The 22,596-nt window shown below is 38.9% G+C and overlaps 1 protein-coding gene across 2 annotated transcripts in view; it reads left to right on the forward strand.

Moving 5' to 3' along the window:
• The first annotated feature begins 1,054 nt into the window (after positions 1 to 1,054).
• LOC109414240 (uncharacterized) overlaps positions 1,055 to 22,596 on the forward strand; it is a 357,064-nt gene continuing 335,522 nt past the window's right edge. For both annotated transcript variants that reach the window (XR_009997784.1, XM_062852084.1), the window contains exon 1: positions 1,055 to 4,155. Coding sequence is in view for 1 of the 2 variants with exons in the window: in XM_062852084.1 (XP_062708068.1) it covers positions 2,381 to 4,155 (1,775 nt within the window). In the remaining variant the exon portion in view is untranslated. The remainder of the gene's footprint in view (positions 4,156 to 22,596) is intronic.

Genomic DNA, 22,596 nt, shown 5'->3' on the forward strand with positions numbered 1-22,596 from the left:
TTGGTGTAAACGTGTCCGCCCAAAGCAAGCAGTCGCCGACCCTGAGTGGGAGTAGCATTGGGGCTAGCCGTAATTAACAATTGTCAACTCAAACCGTTTCAGCCCGTAGGTAGGGTCATTTGTTGGGCTTTCAAAATGGTAACAGCAACTAGGCTTTCAAAGTGGTAACAGCAAAACTATTCACTTAAATACTGCATTTTCATCGTTTTTTAGCGATTTTTAAAACTAATTCGTAAAACGGAAGTGGTGCAAAACGATCGTCTGCCATAGGGTAAGATGCCACTTCATGAAAACATTCAAAAATTATGTCCATCAGTTTTCGGGCATTTCCGACTCCTTCCCCCCCCCCCCCCCCTCTCTGTCACGCGTTTTCGTATAATCAATAAATGGAGTGTTACCCCCCTCCCCGCAAAACGATGATCGTAATATTTGAATGACCCCCCAGTCAACCAGTGATCGTATAAGATGTTACATACGATGCTAAAGTGGAGGCGATATGCGTACATTTTGCATGCGCCTAAATGGAGGCATGCACGCATATGGCCTCCACTTTATCATCTTATGCAACATCTTATACGATTACTGGTTGTCTGGGCCCTAACATGGAAAGCGTAGATATCAACAACCATGCGTCTCCATGTGTGCCTCAATCTCGTTGGAAACACTTGGCTGGTAACAAAATCACCAGAAAACCTTAATTGCAAGCACGAAAAACCGGAAGTTGCCAATTTTCATTGGGGAATCAAAAGAATTTTCGTGGGTTTCGTGGACTAGCTTCTAGAAGAATGTTCGATGCAAACATATCTTGATACCATTCACCTATAGTAATGATCAATTCCCATTCAGAAATGACTTTATGAGTTGGGCCATTTTACCCCATCTTGGCAATTTGGGCTTTGTTCCCCTATTGAATCACAAACGAAGAATATTTCAACAAATTATTGGTGTGGTATTGAGGACTGCTGAACATTGGAGATATTATTTTATAATTGATAAATCCCATTCTTTTACGCAGGGTGTTTCAATACCTTATCCAGATTGTAAGTATGGGAACGCCCATAAATTACGTCACGCTTTGAGAGAAAGAAGAGAATCAGCAAATTGTGACGAGTCATGAAAAGTTTTAGAAGCCCCATACGAAAAGTGTGACATTCCGGGAAGGAAATGGACCAGTTGCGTGACATAATATGATAACGTTCTTAATTGGATTTTGCATATCTGAGATTGGTATTCTAGCTATTTTGTCCTTCTCGGAAAATGACCAACCAGCTGATCGCATTTTCACAATGTTTTAACAATTATTATTAACCCACACACACATATTTACAATAGTCTGAATCATTTTACCAGAATGCCTCCTTTTGCCTCCTGCAGCGTTTGCTTTAACCCAGCCAATGATATTTGTCGATTAACCTCACAGTGGTGTTTCCGGATATGTACATAATCGATGCACCTGAAAAAGTTATTAACCGCAAGTGTGCTACAATGCAAATTGATTTCAATGAACTGCTAATTGCTCCGGCACCGGAGAGCTTAATGTAAAAATATAATACTTTCATGGTTTACCAATTATATTCGTTAAAACAATGCATCCTTTTCTGGTTTCTCTCCCTTGCTTGCAGATTATTCACCGCAGAATGCTAACAAGTGCCTGATTGCCATTGTCCCGGCCCAATCACGTGCACCGGAAGAGCCTCTCCTCTGACGTGGTGAGCCCCAACTGAATTGAATATCAATTGACAGACATGAAAATTCATTAATCATTGCCGCAAAACCACAGTTAATCCAGTGCTGGATTATCATCGTTTGGCCAACTGGTGCTACCGTTTACCGCAAAGCGAACACTCCTGATCTCACGCAGCTTTCGCCATTATTAAGAAGGATTTTTCTCGCATCAGCATTAACCCAGGAAGGAGTGAATTAATTCCGTCTCTCACTAGAAAGATGAGTTGAGCCCGTTCGAGCCTCAGTGCAGAATCAAATCGTGTGCCGTCAAATATATAGGGAAGGTATTTGCTGAAATGAGTAGCTTACCGGCATTCAAACGAAGCAGCAGCAGCGGTGGCAACAAGAAGTGGTGCCGCGTTCAGAGTGGCATGATAAAGCAAACCGTGGAGTTAACGATAAATTGCCGGAACGAAAACGTTTACCGATAGAAACAGGAGTGCGATATTCCTGGTCAGAGCTTGTGTTCGGTTCGGCTGTTGCGAATAGTCGTCGGCTGCGTCTGGCACTGGCATTTGATTGTGGTTTCCCTTCCGGATAACCGGAGCAAATCATCCGTGGCTAAAGGCGACAAACACGCCAATTGAAAGTGAGGATTGAAGTGTGGACTTTGGGAGGCGGAACGACGCAGGTTTGTGTATTTGGAAGGGAAAACATGTTATGCCATTATCACCTGCTCGTATGTTTGTCCTGTTTTGTGGCTAATTGCTGGAGTTCAACGTCGGAGTACCTAATCATTCGCCATGGCAGGTCACGGGTTCGTCATTCGAGCGAGAAGGATCACATCCGGTGGGGTCTGCAGGTGTTCGATAACTTTACCCTACTGGACTATGATACGGTCGATGATTCAAACGAAACGAGCAGCACGGGCGAATTGAGGTCCCTCGTCAAAAAGGCCGGAAAGGGGAGGATAGGGGTGGATCAATTTTCGGATAATAGCAATAATTCCGATACGCTCACGATACAGTTCAGTGAATCGGAAGAATTGGACCGAATGATTGATATCAGCGATTTTGATAGTATATCAATCGAATCTGGAGGTGGCAGCAGTGGGCGGCAGCAGGCATCCTTCAACAGCTGGAGAAACAATCGCACCCTTAACCTTCCCTTTTCTGTGGATTCGATCCAACGGTTCACTCCTATCATGCCAACGGCACAAGGGCAAAAGCTGGTCCCAAAAGGAGTTCCTCAGAAGAAAAAGCTTATCAAAAAAGAGATAATGGAAAACATACGAAAAACAGTTGATAAAGGATTGGAATATCTTAAATCTCACAAGAATTTAGACGAGGTAAAGATAGAGCTGAAACCTTTTCGAGCACGTACAAAAGGTACCAAAAACGGCAATGAAAGGTTGGCACATTCTTCCAATCCGGACACGTTATTGCGAAAAGTTATTCCCAGTCACGAGCGGTCTCCGCCGGCTGAACGGAAGAAAAACGAGTTGAAACACGTGAATGGCAATCGAAAAGATTACACACAAGTGTCGTCACCTTTTTCAGTCTCCCTCGAAAGTGCGATTGCTAGTGACGGAGACCAGCTTCAGAGTGCCGAAAGCGAATTACAACACTCTATCACTTACCTGAAGGAGAAATATTGGAAAAATGTCAAAATAAATAACGACTACACTTTTTTCCGACCGTTGTCGACGGCAACTTTGGAGCGGAAGCAGATTTTGACCGTAACTACTGCTTCGCCGGAGAATAACGACTATCCGAACGACTCACCGCTTCTGGCCAATGGCGGCGACCATCGTTATCCGTTCGCTTCGTCAGATACTGCTAATGAAGCTACTAGTTGGACGGATCAGGGTGAGAAAAAATCTGGACCAATTAACGGCAAAACGGACCGTGGAAACAATGCGGAGGAAAAATTTAATTACGAACTACGAAAACAATCGTTCGATTCACTTTCCACGGAGACCTTTCAGAACGATGGACCTGACGGTCCTGCTGACGACGAGGTTATAAATATCCTTAACGATACGCCGACAATGAGTTTCGAGCCAAACGAAGCGGATGCACCGTCTACAATCATATTCAACGGTGCCAATCTGGACGCAACCCCGGACTCGGACCCGTCGAACTCGGACGATCCACTGAATTGGGTTTCGGATGCGGCGGATTCACCCGATGACGTTGGCACCAGTGACAACAATGGCGATGAAGCTGATATGAGCGAAATTTTTCGCATGGAGGACATAGATCTGAGCGAGCTGGATGAAACCAGTAGGAACAATAGGCGCAATCTGATGAAGGGCCGAGATGTGGTGACGAAGTTTCTTCAAATCGTCGAAAGTCAACATCTGCTCGGGTCCAACTGTACGGCTGGCACGGCACTCAATCTCGGAGAAGGGGTCGTCGACCGTTACGCACAGGACCGGTTTCGCGTCGAAGCGGAAATCGCCGTGAACAGAGCCAACATGCTGACGAGGTGAGTGGAAAATCAATTTTCTTGCACTTGTTTGATTAGGTTTGTCGACTGATTCCCATCTGGGAAATTTCCTAGAATGGCAGATGGAGATTTTCTTTTGACTGAATAAACGTTTGCTCTACGTACGTCACACGCTCAATTGAGCAGGTTGAATGCATGGTGATGATTGACGCATTTGATTTCAAATATGATGATGGTGCAATTGGCAGATGTTAATATTGAGCTTTGAATTTAAATTACTCAATCAAAACAGTGCGCAAGTGGATTTTTGTTTTTCGGGTGAGCCTGAGCATGATTGACCTCCCGCGGTTGTTCCTCTGTTTTCACTTGCAAAGCAATTTTCAACAAAGTAAGTTGATGATAGGGCAATTCATGTATTTGAACAGGCTGAGGACAACGTTGGAAAAATCGTCCCCTAGCTTCCTTAGAAAGCAATTTATTATTTTTGCAAAGTTACTACATAATACGCCTATAATATTATTGTACTTTGCGTTCCTGGTGACAAAAACCTTAACGAAAGCATTTTAAGCTAAGAAAATCATAGTTTCCAATCACCTGTTAGAATTGCATTTTGGACTCCGAATATATGTTTTTGACACCCTCAGGTATATACAGGGTGTTAGGTTCATGAGTGCAAACTTTTCAAAGGGTGATAGAGGACCATAAATGGTGAAAAAAATGTTCTACGCATATGGTCAAATCTCAACCGTTACGTAGTTATTTAACTCCCCATGTTTTTGACTCTTATTGCCTTAACTGGCTATAACTTTAAAATGGTTAAACTTATCGCAGTTTTTTAACGCTTATTCGAAAGATTATTGAATTTTCTATCAAATGACATCTTTGAACCAATTGCTTTAGCTGAATAACTAAGTTTTCTAGAGCAAAATAGCTAAAAATAGTGTGTTTTTATTTGTTTATGTCCATTATCTTTAAAACATGCGTAATAATTTAAAATTCTTCCTTTGGCAAAGCTGTGACCCCTGTTCCCCTCTACAATTTGTTCTTTGACGCAAAACTTCTAACTCTTATCGTTTTCTTGCAATTTTGATTTGAATGTGCGGCACAGTGCGCAAAAAAGTGCTTTCCATGACGATTGCAAATTTCTGATCTGAAATGCGACGTTTAAATCGAAATTGCAAAAAAAAACGATAAGAGATAGAAGTTTGATGTCAAAGAACGAATTGTCGAGTGAAACAGGGGCCACAACTTTGCCAAATAATTGATTTTAAATTATTACGCATTTTTCAAAGATAATTGACAAAAACAAATTAAAACACACAACTTTTAGGCTATTTGCTCTAGAAAACTTAGTTATTTAACTAAACAGATCGGTTCAAAGATGCCATTTGATAGAAAATTCAATCATCTTTCGAATAAGGGTTAAAAAAGTGCGATAAGTTTGACCATTTTAAAGTTATAGCCAGTTAAGGCAATAAGAGTTAAAAACATGGGGAGTTCAATAACTACGTAACGATTGAGATTTGACCATATGCGTAGAACAATTTTTTCACCATTTATGGTCCTCTATCACCCTTTAAAAAGTTTGCACTCAGGAACCTAACACCCTGTATAATTTGGACAGGGCAATTATCTCAGTACTTAGCCATGAATACTGCTAAAGCATGGAAGTAGCATAAATTGATTCTATAACATTCCCCAGAAAACCATTCCCCAGAATTCTATTCCCCAGAATACCATTCTCCAGAATGCACCATTCCTCAGAAAATATTAAACTTTAAAACAATATCTAGTTTTTAATATTTATCTGATGTATTTTGCTGTAATTGCAGTGTAAAGAATTAAATTTAGTTCAAGTTAACGTGAATGTAAATAAATAAAATAAAATCAAATCATTGCAAACCTTTTCATTTTTCATGAAGCGCTAATGCCAAACCCTGGAGGTGGCTGTGAATATCAATATTTTCGATGTCTCTCGCAAGTACCAGCAGTTTGAGTTTCTCGTCCTTTGCTATTAGCTTCTTCGATCGCCGATCTTCGAGCATGTCGCCTTGTAGATACCACATATATTCTGCAGATGTCAATATTTCTTCCTGCTGGAAGAATTTGATTACTGCATAAAATTGTATGCTGCTTCCTTTGAGTTGACCGTTCATTTTGTTATGGTAACCCTCGATTGCATTGGAAGTACGCGGAATGTTGCTCATAAGGTTCGACTTCATAGACCAGATTGTCGGAGGTAATCGTGGTTTTGATCTGTGAGACGGGTCGCTTTTCTTTAATTTCCCCAGAACATAATTATCTGCCACATAATCAAAAAATTGGTTCATAGCTTTTGGTAAATGCTTTCGGATGGCAGCAAATCCTTCAGGCACATCTTGAGGATCCAAGAAGGCCATGGCTTGGGTCTTTCGGAATGCCATTTGGAACTTAATGCTTTTAGCATAATTTCCGGTCAGTCCAACCTTCCGCAAGCGTTTCCACCAGCTCTTGGTTAGGTGGAAGAAACACCCAAACAAAGCCGAATCAGGAAACGCGTTTCTCACCGCATTTATTTCGGCGGCCTCGAAATCCGTCAGGATAATTTTGGGGTCCAAATTGATTCCGTTGTCCCTGCATTTCTTCTTCAGAAGTCTCAACGCTCTTTTGTAGGTTACTTCAGTTTTGTCTGGCAGCAGAAAGTGGACAAAGGGGGCAAATTTTCGGCCCATACCACGTCCGATTGAACCGTGGACAGTGAAAATCTGCCGGAATCCTTTGGGGGCCATAGCAAATGTTCCGTCGAGGATTACTATTTCCGCTTGACTTAATCTTGTTAAATTGTCAGTTGTGCTGAAAATAAGGATCCGTTTTCCTTTTTTTACAGCATTTGCCAAAAGGAAATTCCGGCCATCGAGTGTTTTCATAAAGCGATCATCCAAATCATCGAAATCTGCTGGATACGTTGGCAAACTTGCTCCATCACGCTGCCTTTGACACACTCTCCGCTGTGCTGTCTTTGAGATAGTCGTTTGAACCTGAGAAAGAAATTTAAAAAAAATACTATTATTATACTGTACATATTATGGGCGTTTACGTACACATTGAGTCTATAACACTATCCCGAAAAACTTATTGAATATAATTACTTATGATACCATTAGGCTTTGTGGCAATATGTCCTGAAAGAACAGCCGATAATTAAAAGAAGGAAAATATCTGATGAAACTTTTGATCAGTTTCCCCCAACAACAGCTTTCTACTGCTAGTGGTATTCAGGTTAATGTTATATTCGGGTAAGTTAATTTTGGGCTAATGGTATAGAACCAAACACACTGTGCATGTGAAGGCTCGTTCAAATATTACGTAACGCTAAGAGGGAGAGAGGGGGTTTAGCCAAGGGTCTAGTGCTGTGTTACGCTTCATACAAAATTTCAAAATTTCCCATGCAAAAGTTGTTACGTGGGGGGAGGGGAGGTGGTCTAAAACTGCCAAATTTTGCGTTACGTAATATTTGAATGAACCCTAAGACAGCATTCAAGTCACTCGTATGCAATATTGTTTTAATGATAGATAACAAAATATTGCATACAATAAAGTTGTACGCAACATTACATTATGATAATGTGTGACTGCATTTTTAACTAGCACAGCAAGCACGTGGTTTTTGTATACCTACCTCGATGGGGAATTTTGGAGCACAAACTCTTATGATTTTTTCCGGCTTGTCTGTTCCCTCTCTTGCCTTTCGCTTTAACGCTGCACGGTACCGTGTTGTATCAGTGTCCAACGGGTCTGGTTTATGGTTGTGCTCACTGGCGGCTACATTCGTCCTTGCTCGTCCTGGACATTTGCTGCCTTTGTCCTGCTCTCTTCGTAGAGCGCACTGCCAATATACCTTATTGTCAACCTGAAATTAAAATTTTAAATTAAAATTAAATATTTCTGTTGTCATTTTGAGGTTCTACAAACCTTTTTGTCCTGGTGGTACTGAAATCCTTTATGTAAAAGTTTAAAACTTTTCGGACCACATTTTAAAATTTCCACGCCCTCGTTGTCCTCACCTTGTTCTTCCTCGAAACCAAAAAACACGTCCTCCATGGCTGAGTACAAAACACCGAATAAACGAAAAAGGCAAGGCTGCCTATTTTCCATACGATGAGATATTTTTTATAGCGGAAATGGATTAGCTTTCCAGATGTTTCGTGATAAAGCTTCTTACAAGTTGCATTGAAAAAATACTAATGCAAATAATTTATTTGTTTTACATTTAGGAGCTTTCAACTATAAATAGGGGAATTTCTACTATTCTCGGCAACTTTGCTCTCTTCGTTATGGGGTGTTTTCTTAAACTTGTTGATCACAAAGTTTGCTTTAATACTTTTTCTATCAAATTGGATTATAGGTAATTTGGCCGACAAAAACTCCTCATGACAAAGAACAAAACTGCCAAAAATGCCTAATGCCACTCTGTCTGCGAACACATTTCGGGGGATTTTTTATTTTTCTGAATACAATCAGTATGTACATATCAGTATGAAAATATCTCAAAGACAAACTTGCATAGCAATGAAAGAAAAGCTTGCGTATAAAAGAAGGGAAATATACTTTCGAAAACGATACTTCCGAAAATAGGCTTTTTTAATATTGTATTGAACAACATTTTTACTAAGCATGAGTTTTGTTCATCTCAAAATTGATAATAAAAGATCTCGTTACTTTAACTCATCAAAACACTCATGATTCAAAACGGTGCAGTTAGATTTCACGTATAAAGCAGAATAAAATTTACAATGGTGTATTTTGCCTTCTTTATATGAATTTCATCTTTCACAATTGTAAAACAGTTTTTTTACATACAATTGTGATTCTATCATTTGTGTTGTACATAGAATAACGGATAATTTTAAAAATAGAAATTCAAAGGAAAAAAAGCAAAATTATTTGTTGCATAATACATAAGCGTGCCGTACTTTTTGCATTGAAGGAAATTTTCATAAGTCGTAAATTTCTCATTCTTATTATATAGGCTGTTCTTTCATGTTAACTATTCAAATAGTTATCGGCATCAACCTGCCAATATGTTCATCAAATATTTTCCCTTCTTTTAAACAGTCTGTTCTTTCTAGTTACACTGTTAGAATAGCCATTGGCATTAAGCTACTAATATTTTCATAGGATAATTTTTTCTTCTTTTAAACATAGGGCGTTCTTTATTGGCATCAAACTGCTTACATTTTCATCAAATATTCTTCCTTTTTTTAAACATCGACTCTTAAGTTATACATTTATAGTTATTAGCATCAAACTGGTAGTCTTCAAAGAGGAGGAACACATCGCATTCGGCGGATACTTAGGTTCCCTACCTGAAGACCAAAAAAAAAAAAGATTTTCGATAACCAGTGAAATAAAAGATTTCCGATTGAAAGTCTTTTAACTTCTTCAATATAATAGAATACACAACACGTATACTAAATTACGCTTTATTTCTTAGTGTGCCATCAAGATATTCATAACAGTTATGTGATACGCAAAAGGAAAAATATTTTTTTGTACGTTTTCTGTTCCGTAGTAGTGGAATAATCGTGATAGTTCTCCTTCATACCGTCTAAACGAAACGCCCTTTAGCCGAATTATCAGTTGCAGCCATTGCGATGGATCCCTCCAGACATTGACGTAGAAAAATGTGGTCAGCTTTATTCTCTCCGAATAATTTAAAGTTTTCGACACCATTATTTTTTTAATATATGTCGGCCATAAATAAACTGGCCCACAAACATCTTGTACACTGAATAAAATATCTGCAGAAAAAATATTTTCTCTGTAGATTTTGCACATCGTGTTTAATATGTTCTCCATTTCCAACGCGTTCAGCTTTACTGAAAATATATAACACGAGTTCACTTCTGGTTGAATCTATTGAGAATTAATGATTTATAGCAAATAATGGAATGTTTCCAAGTTTAGTTCTGCGAACAAGAATTGTATTGCGCATAATGCAAAATAATATCTTGAGCCAAAACCACAACTGAAATTACCCTTCTTTATTTTGCGCTCCTTTGCAAAAAACAAACATTTAGACATAACTTTGCTTTTAGTAATACATTTAAAAGAAGGATATATTACAAGTGTGTTTAGCGTTTCACAATAAAAATTTTCAAGTAAAATAATGAACCCATGCCATAATCATCATCATACCCATGTCTATAATCAATCTTTCTGCACCCTTCTTTTGCCTTACTAAACTTTTCTGGGGAATGTTATAGAATCGCATAAATTAACAAATATTCTCTTCCAAATAATCAAATGTCTCCGCTTAAGTAGCAGGCATTTATTTTGATGACTATAACAATTTTTGTTTAAATCGAGGAAATATCGCCAGACCCATAGAATACGCCTCCAAGTATGCAATTGCATAGCATCTTTATGTACGTCAGTTTACAATAGAAAACTTGTAATGTAGGGTCTGGGACCATTTGGGCAGGAGCACCTATTTTGGGCACTTGCTGCTATAACCAGTGTTGAAACTTTCATTTCGTCATATCTAAATTCAATCGCCTACAGCTAATTTTAGAAGCTGGACCTGAGAATATGGTGTATGAAAAACTTGTGCGGCTAGACCAGTTCTGCTAGAAAGTCACGGAAAAACCGATATTTTTCGAATATTTAAGGTAAATGTCACGGACCACCTTTGAAAAATGCTAAATGATATTCACCGTGAATATCATTTGGCATTTTTCAAAGGAAGCCCGTGACATTTACGTTCAATATTCGAAAAATAGCGGTTTTTTCGTGACTTTCTAGCAGAACTGGTCTAGCTGCACAAGTCTTTCATATACCATATTCTCAGGTTCAGCCTCCAAAATGAGCTGTAGGTGATTGAATTTAGATATGATGAAATGAATTTTTCAGCACTGGCTATAACTCAGTCAATTTTGAACCGATCGACTTGATTTTTGAGACACGATCAGATACGCACAGTATCTAGCCATGTGCAGAAATTCTAGTCAAACGGTTTGAAATTGACTGAGTTACAGCAGCAAGTGCCCAAAATAGGTGCTCCTGCCCAAATGGTCCCAGACCCTATTTTGGACACCACCTTTTTTAAGCGTTCTTAAGAGAGTGGCTGCTCAATTCTTCTTTATTGAACATGTTTCATTGCAATAAGGCTTTTAACCTTCCAGGACGCGCGCCATCAAGTAACCGAATCTGCACTGCGCTCGCGTTGTATACGAAAAGCGAGGTTTTTTGATAGTGTTGTACTTTTTACAACAGCGCGCGCGCTGAAGGGTTAATTTTTTTCAAATATTATTTTAGCGAATTTGAGGTGAATATTGTATGTGACTGTGAAGTGTATGACGTCTTGCATACCGTAAACCGGGGTCAAATTAATCACTTTAAAACACCTTTTGCTGATAACGTGAGTACCAATCCAAACATTGTCAAAAAAAATGTATGAAAATTCAGTACTGGGTGGACCTCTATAAAACTGCGTGACACAATTGTGGTTCAACCAATTTTAACATAAAGTTAAATAACTTCAAACCCCAAAAAATTAAATATACCATTTTGGGGTGAAATTGATTAGCATACAATTTAATATCAGTTAAGACTCTAAATCGCCTAATTCACTTAATTTTGACCTTCTGAACACGAATAACGTGTCAAAACTCTTACAACTTGTGAATTTGACTGTTAAAAAGCTAAATTAACTTTTGAAATTCACTCTTAAACGCCTGAAGGTAGGCAATTTTCTAAGAAATAAGCGAGTTTAGCCACATTAAATTAATTTTTAAACAAAATGTAATAGTTTTAAAACTGATTCTTGTCTAGAATAGGTACATAATATCACAATAAAGGTTCCATAAAAATGTAAACACAGAAAGTTCACAGGTAATACTAGTGGCAACTGATTGTTTAGTACCAAAGGTTTCATCTAAGTAATAAACACATTTAAAAACCTTCAAAAAAGTAAGATTAACTTTTTCTATAAACTGAAAAGTGCACACTCATCTCTAGGCATCCATGAACTGAATGACGTAAGAATATTATGGTCATAACGACATATAGAAGTTGATAGAATGGAATTACAATGTAATCCCTGATTGATAAATTTCACCCCGCTGATCAATTTGACCCCGATTTACGGTATCTGTGCATTTGAGAGGTTTCAGTGAAACAATTTACATTTTCGATAATTTTGAAGTAAATTCTCAATTGTTAAGCGTATTTTCAACGTAAGTCATCAGAATTGTGTCTGTTTGATCCAATAATCGATATTAAGAAGTATCCACTTTTATAAGCTCTTCGGAACAAGACATGCATCGCCGTGCATGTTCAAATTATATTTTTTACCCTAGTTGTGCAAAGTAAGTTGTGTAGTGTAAAATCATGCTCTAATTTGGAAAATGTGAAGTTAAGTGGGAATTGTTTCGACTTTCCACTTTAGGCTGACGATTTGAAATCGATTTTTGCTCTATTTTTAAGAAAAGTTGCACCAAAAATACATCTGATTCTCCGTAACACATTGAGATCGCCTAACTTTTAATCGATATATCATTGTTGCGGTCAATGCATACCTAAATTTTTGAATATTTTGGAAAGCTTAGACTCTCAGGTTTCTAATGATGAGTTCGAATTCAAAATCGGTGGTTGCGAACACAGCGAAAATCGCCATTTAATGCTAAAATTCTAAAAGGCGACCAAATCCAAGATGGCTGCCAAAAATGGTTCAACTTCAAATAAAAGGTCTATACTTTCCCTTCATAGAAAAGTGAAGTTTTGTATATGTTACAACATTAAATTTTGAGATATTATGCGATAAATTAGGTGCAATTTGATGAAAAATCGTCATTTTTGTCACCTTGTTAGCCCCTTGCCAAGCGTGGGGTCCATCAACTTAACCCAACCAAAGTGGTTTTCACCCTTTTTTATCATATTCTAGCGAATATGCAAGAAAAAATTGAAATCCCAGTCTTTTTGTAAATGGCGGCCTGGTTTCAGCGAGAATTACCCATATTCATTATCGGCGCATTGAACGAATCTTTAACTACACTCAGAATTTCTCCATTACCTGTTTTACTTTTGCTTTTCAACTGCAAAGACAATCAACAGAATAATATTCTATAAATAAAACAACAAAATGCCGTTAGTTCGATCCGAGCTGATTGTTGTTTAGAACTACGCTTAGCGAAGCATTATCTGTTGGAAAATAAAGTGTGGCCAACAATAAAACAATCATTTAAGAGGATGTATTAGTAATTTTAGTGTTAAGATTAGACTTAAAGCATTGTCCACTTAGAATCCGGACGGAAGAAGTCGCTTATATCTCGGAAACGAAATGACATACAAAAAAGGTTTTCCAACCAAAACAAAGATATTTTATTTTCCTTTCATGTAAAAATAACAAATAATTATTTCTCTTCGTTTCTGATAAAACTGCGCACTTTGTTCGCGATTCCTGCCATCAAACGTTGCACACGCTTGGTACCGATCTCGTTGGAAAGTTTGATCCAAAACCTGATCATCTGTGCAGCGTCTCGAGCTAGCCAAATCTGGACAGAACTTTACAGGACCCTTGTGTGCTTTTATGAAAGGCAACACGCGTTTCTGTAGGCATTCTTTCTTGTACAGCTTTGAGTCCATTGACTTGTTCGTGACAAAAACTTTAGTTTTCGCTCCACAGGTACAAATTCCTTTCCAGATCATGAACTTCCGAGCAAGTTTATCCATGAACATGAACTTAAACCTACCGGGAACATCTCCTCGTGCCGTGGCTAAGTAAAATTTTTGGCCAGGAAGCTGACCGAAATCCGCTTTTACGTAGGTTTCGTCATCAATTAACAGGCACCCTTGGTACTTCATCAGAATCTTGTAGGTACAGCTTTCGACTGCGAGTTTTGGTCACAATACTCTGCTTGAACGTCCTGTTCGGCTGCTTGCTGGCTCGATAAGAATGATATCCTGCTCGTAGACGAATTCGTCGAACGGTGCTGCGAGCGGCGCCGTGTTTCAGTGCGATCTCATTATCGGAGAGTCCAGGGTTTGCCTTAATACTTCTCAATACCTTCCAACTCAGCTTGCGATCATAAGCTCCGCTGCGACGCTTCATTTGAACTGCTCTGGCAACGCTATTTCGCTCTCGGAACCGTTTGAGAACATCACACACGGTAGATTTCGCGATTTTCAACCTTTTCGCAATTGTTGCACCTGACCACGTTGGGTTTACAACGTGAGTGTGCAGAATTAATTTTCCTCGTTCGTCTTCCATCAAGAATAACTTTTGATTCGCTGCACCAAAAGCGATGAAATTTTCACCATAGCAAAAGGACTACTGAATAAACAAACCGCTGCAAAAAAACTGTTGCAGCGGTCACTGAATAAACCGCAGCAATATATTCAACGCGTCCGGATTCTAAGGATTCTAAGTGGACAATGCTTTAGATCATATAGTAAAGAGATGGTTTTTATCTGTTTTTATATACAACCTTGTGAAAGAAGCATTAATCGAGCGTTAAAATTGTTTGAAGGCAATCAAAAACGGTTTTATCTTGTGCAAAATGACGGTGAGACGAAGCAAAATCTGGAGCTATTATTCTATTGGTTAGGGTATTAAACGTTGTTTTGTTGAAGAAGAATTTTAGAATAGTTTACGATGAATTAATGCGTTGGAATTTTTTAACCCTCGAGCGCTGTTGTATGTTGATATTCAGCATTAACGTGGTGCTGGCGGTGTTGGCCAACCGCGTGAGTTACGGAAGTGTCAATGTCTCTAATTTAAGTAAAACTCTTGTAAAGCACACTTTGCACATCAATTTGTCGATGGAATTCTAACTTATTTTACTCCTTATTATTGCGCATTGCGCGGTTATAAGTGCGACGATGAAGTGCGGAATCTCAAATAAAAGTGCGATTTTGCGTCAGATCGTTCCGGTGTCTTCACCGCACTTATTCATTAGCTCGTGATGAATAAGTGCGGTGAAGACACCGGAACGTTTTGATGCAATATCGCACTTTTATTTGAGATTCCGCACTTTGTCGCAGTCCAGTTAGCAATGCAATAAACTATATTATATCGATTTTCATTGTTCAGCCGAAGAATGGTGCTTAAGCATAGCCCAGGCAACCAGTCATCGTATAAGATGTGGCATAAGATGAAAAAGTGGAGGCCATATAATCTTATCAGGCTTTATCATCTTATACAACATCTTTTACGATGATTGGTTGTCTGCACTGAGCCAACTCTCCCGATCACAGGTATATGTCAATCATATATTACTGCACTATTGGAATATCATATGAATATAATCTAAGATTGAAAATGGGAAGTGAGAGTTATATGCGACGCATGTGGTATGACTCTCAGGTCACCATGATACTGTTAGGGACTGTTCATAAACCACGTAGACCAAAATTTGGTCATCTCAGACCCCTCCCTCCCCCCTCGTAGACTTTTGTTCATACAAAAAAAAAATTGAAATTTGTATGGAGCGTAGACTTTGGCCAGACCCCCCCTCCCCCCAAAAAGTCTACGTGGTTTATGAACGGCCCTTTTATGTAATGCATTTTGCTTCTATCATGCGGGCTGGGTGCGCCAATGTATATGCAACTCCAATAATATCCTTCACATTTTGAAAAAAAGTTTCCTCGGCTGGAGCGGGAATCGAACTCACAACGCCTAAGTGACCGACATCGCTAGCCGCACAACCACGAAGTTTAGTTACTGGAATTGCGGAATTCTGCAAAACGTGTTCCACTGTATCTGTCAATGTTGCTTTTTCATCCGGCCAAAGTTATATGCACAGCTGATGTATCGATCGTGTTAGACCAAGCCCACTCATGGGCTCAATCAAGCGTTTTAACGTTAAGTAGAGCCCCGAACAAAGAAGCGAACCGCACCGGTCGCTGCTAAGTAGGGCTCGAAAGCGAAAAGTTTACGTACGGTTCGTAGCAGGGCTTAGAATATAGAGACACGCAAAGTACGGTCTCTATCCGTAGGCTCGTGCGCTCTCGCGCGTTTAGCTCTCTGGGTAGCGTAAAGACAAAGTCCAAATAAAGTCGTAGCACTCAGGCTCAGGCTGGGTACCAACTCTAGTACTACATTCGGTCCCCGGTACCCAAGTTTGACATTTGACTGAATACCTTATTTTTATTAACATTGTGTTTAAGTTACCTATGACAACGTAACCACGAACCTAGTACAACACTGAATTCAATATGTCAAATTCGTGTGTTTCCACCGTTGCCACAGTTAATACAGTCTGGAATTTTCTATTTTTTAATGAAACATAATTTTTGACCCCGAAAGTCGATCGCACTGGTGCAAAAGAGAACGGCCTAAGCAGCTGGTCATAGCCACGGACGCTTCTGGAAGCACTCAAGGACATCTTATGTCTCCCGGGTCCCAGGGTGTTAAGCAGCGGGGAGTTTTCGGTGGGATAGTCCTAACTTACTAGGAGTAATTATTTGACGTATTTTAAATGGCGGTTTATTATGCGGAAGGAAAAGAACTGTCCTTAATCGTAGAATGAGATGCTTGAGCCGCGGTTTCTGGCCAGAGAGTTTCTGAAGCGGAATCAAGGTATGGTCGGTATGGGCAGCGACCATAGTGCGTTTGTACATCGGCTAGTGCACAACCAGGGTTTTGCAGGGGTGCGGTCAAAAGTCAATCCGACAGAAGCTATCCGAGGAGCTACCGGAATGATAGGCACCCGCCAACTGCTGATAATTAGGGAGCGTTCGGAATGGCCGGCAAAAGGATGGAGTTCGTACATTTTGTTCTTTCAGTAACCAGAGAGAGTCATTGGAATGGCTGACGACCGCTAATAATCTGGGACCATTTCCTTTTCCTGAAATAAAAAAAAAACGTTAATTTTTTTTGGAGAAAATTATCATTCAATTCGTTACCTGCAGCAAGAGTCTGATTTTTTTATGTTTATATTTGTATAAACAGTAGCTTGTTACTCATAGCAACATTAGTGGAGAACTAGATTTTTAATTTGTAGTAGAGTGCAAGGTAACATTATACGAAGGTATCATAGCTTTTCGGTCTAGTACTTCGTGAGCCCTGAAATTTCTCTCCATTGTATGGGAGTTGGACGACTTAATTTGGACTTTGGTAAAGAGGAGACGAAAGAACATGAGTATGGATTTGTTGCCAGGTATATAGTTTCTAGAGAATGATTTTCTTGTTTTGTATAGGTAGGAATTTATTTTAGTTTGCATCAAATATTTGAAATTTTCAACCAATCAATACCATAGATCGTTACATGAATAACACAACAAATTGTCTGACATAAAATTGTGATAGAGTGACAATACAAACGCAGAAAAATAATAGGTTTAAATTGACAAGCTTTGCTTAAGTATGTTATGAATAAAGTTTTCGCTTCTTCGCCAATTTTAGGATCATGCATTTCGAAAATGCATTGATTTTCTCTCAAAAATAGTTACGATTGCTCATAATCGCACCTTTAGTTTTTTTATTCGGCCGATCGTTTCGAAACTAATATTTGAAGAAATGTATAGTGATTCAGTGAGTTTTGCTGTTTTAACACGTACATGTTTGAGCCGGGTTTTCTACGCAGCAAGTAAAGCTTAGTTTCGCACATTTAGAAAAATGTCCAAATAAATAACTCGCGAAGTTCGTTCCGACAAGTTTAAAAATTATCGTCATCCGACGCAGATTCCGGTGAGAAGATGTGCGTATTTTCTAACCCGAAAAGAAACTATTTGACGGTAATAAGTGACCACAAGGTTTTCTTTCTTCACTTTCCGGGCTGAGATCCTCCGCTTTGAAAGAGCTGTGCCTCGCGTTTCGTTTTGGCGTGTATATTTCAAAAAGGCAAAAGAGTTTTGGTTTGATTGCTGTTTTTGAAAATGGTGGTCGTCAGTGGGTGATTTATTAAATATTAATTTAAAAATATAAATTAAATAAACGAGATATTAGGAAGAAAGTGTGCGAAATGGGTAACTTCACCGTCCACGCATCCTTCCTCCCCTGTAAATTCGAGAAGTACCTTGCCGAAATAAAATATTCTGTACTCCAAGTATTTCGTAGAATCATCTTTGCGCGTAAATACAACGCAGTAGACCAGGCCGCTTTGATGCATGTGTCATATCTCTGATATGCTGCAAGCATCAGTATTGACAAGAAAAGTAACACGATTGCTTTCCAGGGTGATTCCGCGTATGTATGAGATTAGATAAGAGTAGTTACGATTTTTCAAAGATGCATTGACTGTACCTAACTCAACTCAGATATCATAGAAACACTACAGTTATTTCTTTTTGTAAAAACTAAATCATACCGATAAAAATCTTAAAAAATGTAGTCGAGCTGCCAAGTTTCACCAATTAAAATAGGCGGTGTGCAGGACTGCCATATTGCAGGTTCCTCGTTATAGAAAAAGCAAGGCGTTGGATGTTAAAATACAACAATTGTTGTATGAAGCGCCAAAAAGGAGAGTGGACTCATTATGTACTTTGACAAATACGCAGTCTACTTCAAGCGCATAGAATCTGCTTCCAACAAAATATTCATATACCAGCATCCAAAAGATCGCAATATATATTAAGCTTTGCGACTGATGCTTTGTAACTAAAAGGTTGTGACTGAGTATAGAATTAGCAGATGTCAAAATACACGTTAATGAAAAAAAGTTGCGCAAACTTATCGCAGACTGTTAGAAGACAGCTTCTACTATGACCACGATTCAAGAATCTTGACCTACGCGAAGTTGTACAAGGAGACAACTACGTTATAAATGTGTTGGAAATGCAAAGGATGTAGTTATTCAATAAACCTAATTATTAAAAAAGATGCTCAAAATCTCAAATTCAGATAAATTTCTTGCGAGAAAGGCAACATGAATATTGAAGAGATGGATATTATTTTAGATAAAAATTGAAACTACAAGTCATACAGTAAGCAACAAACATATAATTTAAAAAAAAAGATTGCTTGAATTCCGGGATTAAATACAATCATAAATTATTGAGAAAATGATATCTTTAAACGCATCAAAACTGGTACAAATCTCCAAGTGAATTATTTATTTGAATTCAATTTTTACTAACAGTTTTCAGTCTTATCCAAAACCCCATCTTTCATAATATGAGCACAAATTATTATACTGAATAAGATTTGCAATAACCCCATAGAAATACACAAAATATTGCGATGATTTACAGAAGTGCAAAAAACCGATGGTACGGAGAGAATAGAGACCACCGGTGCGCAAAGGCGACCGATCATTATTTTACTCACATGGAAACGAACGACCGGTGCGAAAATGGGTTGAAAACGAAATTAAAAATCGTTAACGACGTGCTGTTGCGTGTGTAGTATTAAGCCCACGGGTGGGCTTGGTCTTATGTGCATATAACTCCGATATGCGCAAGTGTCATTTAGTTTCATTGGAAGGCTTTTCAATCGGAACTGTTTATGATATGATACGTATAACGATTCATTTGAAGTGAACGTGTCAGACTAGGAATAAAATGTATGTGTAGCGTCTGATGAAATAGGCTCTTAGAATTATTTCAGTGTGGGAGGCTTTCGAGGTATATTCCTTCTTCCTATTCTTCTTTATGGCTCTACGTCCGCACTGGGACATGGCCAGCCTCGCTTGAACTTAGTGTTCTTTAAGCATTTCCACAGTTATTAATTGAGGACAAGGAAACGTTCAAAAATTACGTCCAACATTTGGGGGGGGGGTCTAGAAAAGTGTGACAGTACATGTATTGGGTATAGGAAAAGTGCGTGACAGAGGGGGGAGGGGGGGTCTAGAAATCCCGAAAAACGATGGACGTAATATTTGAATCTTCCCCAAGTACAGTGATACTCTATGCCCAGGGAGTCGAGAAAATTTTCCCGACTGAAACGAGAATCGAACCCGAATTGGCGATTCATAGCCTTAACCACTAGGCTAACTGGAGACCCGGGAGGTATATTCCTATGTCCCATCCCAAATGGCACAAATTTCCCAAATGGAGGAGAACGTGCCTCTGGAGCCGACCTACTGATAACCATTCCAGGAAGAGGTTCTCCAATGGAGTGACATTGACTTTCTTAGCAACGTTGCTTCCATCGTTTTTGCTTCACATCTATAATAAATACTATACGCAGCGGTTGATGAGCTGTTTTTTTTCTGTTCGGGTGAGCCACTGCGACCAGTATTTAGATCTTTTGTGGTATTACCCGTATCCTTAGTATTTAGTGCATGTCGTACTACTCCATTGTCATTGAGAGGCAATGAAGCATCGATTTCTGTACAGTTCCTGTTTTGTTATCCCAGAGGTGCAAGAAATAGATTGCGATAAAAAGGTCCCGTTATCTTAGAGATTTAAATCCCAGTGAAAGAGCGCCCCTAATCAAACACAATCTATTTGAATTCTGAGAAAAAACAAAACGGTGGTACTGATATTTATCCATGCATCGGAACTCTAGCCCTATCCATGTCTTGCTTCTAGTTTAGTCCCAGGACAACAAAGAAAAACCCGGGACTTTAGGCTAGTTGCAAAACTCTGTCAATTTGGAGAATGTGTTTTACAATAAGAATGCACGTGAGTCCTTGAATTACCAGAACTTAACAGTCCTTGATAGGTTAGTACGCAGTTAGATACGTAAAGCATGTTTGTTTTCCTTACATCAAGTGTAGTCTCGGGTGGGCAAAGTCCGATTCTTTAACTATCAGCAAGGCAGAATAAATGCAATTTTAGAAACTGTCACCAGTAAGAAGGAATTTGTACCATGAATCCTTATTACCAAAACACATTACCCCAACTTGACAAACCGGATGTCACTAGGGTTCGGTTTGGTAGATCTTGAACCGTAACGCAACACATAAAGGCGATCTACCTACGTTACGGGCTCCGTCAAAGATCGAGCATATTTTAAACCCCCTCAACCATTCATCCATCAGCACGGGTCGCCTGACACCTTGGATTGGGGTTCCCTGTTTAGTGGACTTTTACCCCCGGAACAGGTGGTCCGTAGTGTTATTCTTAGCCAATTGAGATAACCGCTACCGACACTACACAGCTATCTAGGCTGATCGGGAAAAGAAGTTAATATTGATGATCAACTTCATACGGACCCGAACAGCCGGATGATGAGCTGTTATCGTTCCATTGTATATTTTAACTAGCTGTACCCGGCAAACTCTGTCTTGCCTACTGCGTTTTCTGACGTTTCATGTTTCTAGCCAAGACCAAATCCCCGGTCAAAATGTATGAAATATCGATTTACAAAAACTCTCAATTTTTCCATGTTTTTTTGCCTCATAAACATTCCTTGGGTGAACACTAACAGAACAAAGCTTGGACGGCCAAAATCGGACCTTCCGTCCTCAAGTTATGCGCGGTCCCACGTATGCCACTGCATTATCTATATTTATAAAAATGAGTTTGAAGTCCCTTTGAGGCAACAAAACTCAAGAACGGCTGAACCGATCAAGATGACTCTTGCACGGTTCGGTTCGTATTTATGGTGGCTGTGTTTGTATGTACAAAAAGTTTCGAAAATCAGCTAGAAAAGTCACAAAATTGAAAAAAAAATGATTTTTCATGAGCTGGGAAGGAAATCAACACGATCGAAATGAAATCAATCTAGAGTGCTGTGACGTTATGAGCACAACAGTTGTCAAACCACCACAGCTGTGCAAGACAACGTTTGCCGGGACAGCTAGTTATATATATAGATTGTATTCAGTGATTCTGCACAATAGGCTTGGCCGCTTCAATGCTTGCATTGCAATACATTTCCTACACACCAAAATTTTTAAAATGCTTCCAGCACCAAAACAAAAACCAGCAGGAGAAATTGCCGAATTTCAGAAATATTTTTGCTTATTTCCAGCACAACGTTGCTGATCAACTGTTGGAATTGCTGGATGGTTTGACTAGTTGACTCAGTATTTCGTATTGCTGAATGCAATTAGCACAAATAACAGCAACGTTTGCTAAATATCAGCAAAAAAATGCAGTATGTCCTATTTAGAACTAGTCGATTCCATCGTTTTCCAGGATTTTTTTAATAGATGGCTAGACTAGACTCAAAGAATAAAAATAGAAAGAATGCCCTCTGTTGCCTTTTTCTACACGGTGTTCAATAAGTTCGGATACACAGTAAAATTGAATTTATTTCCCATATGTAATTCAGTTTTGCAAAGTGAATGTATTAATTGAAAGCTTACATAATGCTGATCAAATACAGTATATGTTTTGAAATAAACTGTCCTTTATCCTTTTGTAATAATTGCAAATGTGTCTCAAGTTCCTTTCGGCCAGCACGCACGTCTGTCATTGGTATTTCGTCTAGTTTTTATTGAGTAATGGTGTTAAGTTAAATCAAATTAGGTTGTTGTCCTCAGCATTAGTGGTAGCAACTATGGCCATACGAAATAATCTATAAGATTCAGATTGGGTAAAGTACGAACTCATTTTATTTCGATCTTTAAAATTGCTAAAATTGCCGCTGTACCTGTTTTAATGATTTTT

Source organism: Aedes albopictus, chromosome 2 (genome assembly GCF_035046485.1).
Source record: "Aedes albopictus strain Foshan chromosome 2, AalbF5, whole genome shotgun sequence".
Classification (NCBI taxonomy): domain Eukaryota; kingdom Metazoa; phylum Arthropoda; class Insecta; order Diptera; family Culicidae; genus Aedes; species Aedes albopictus.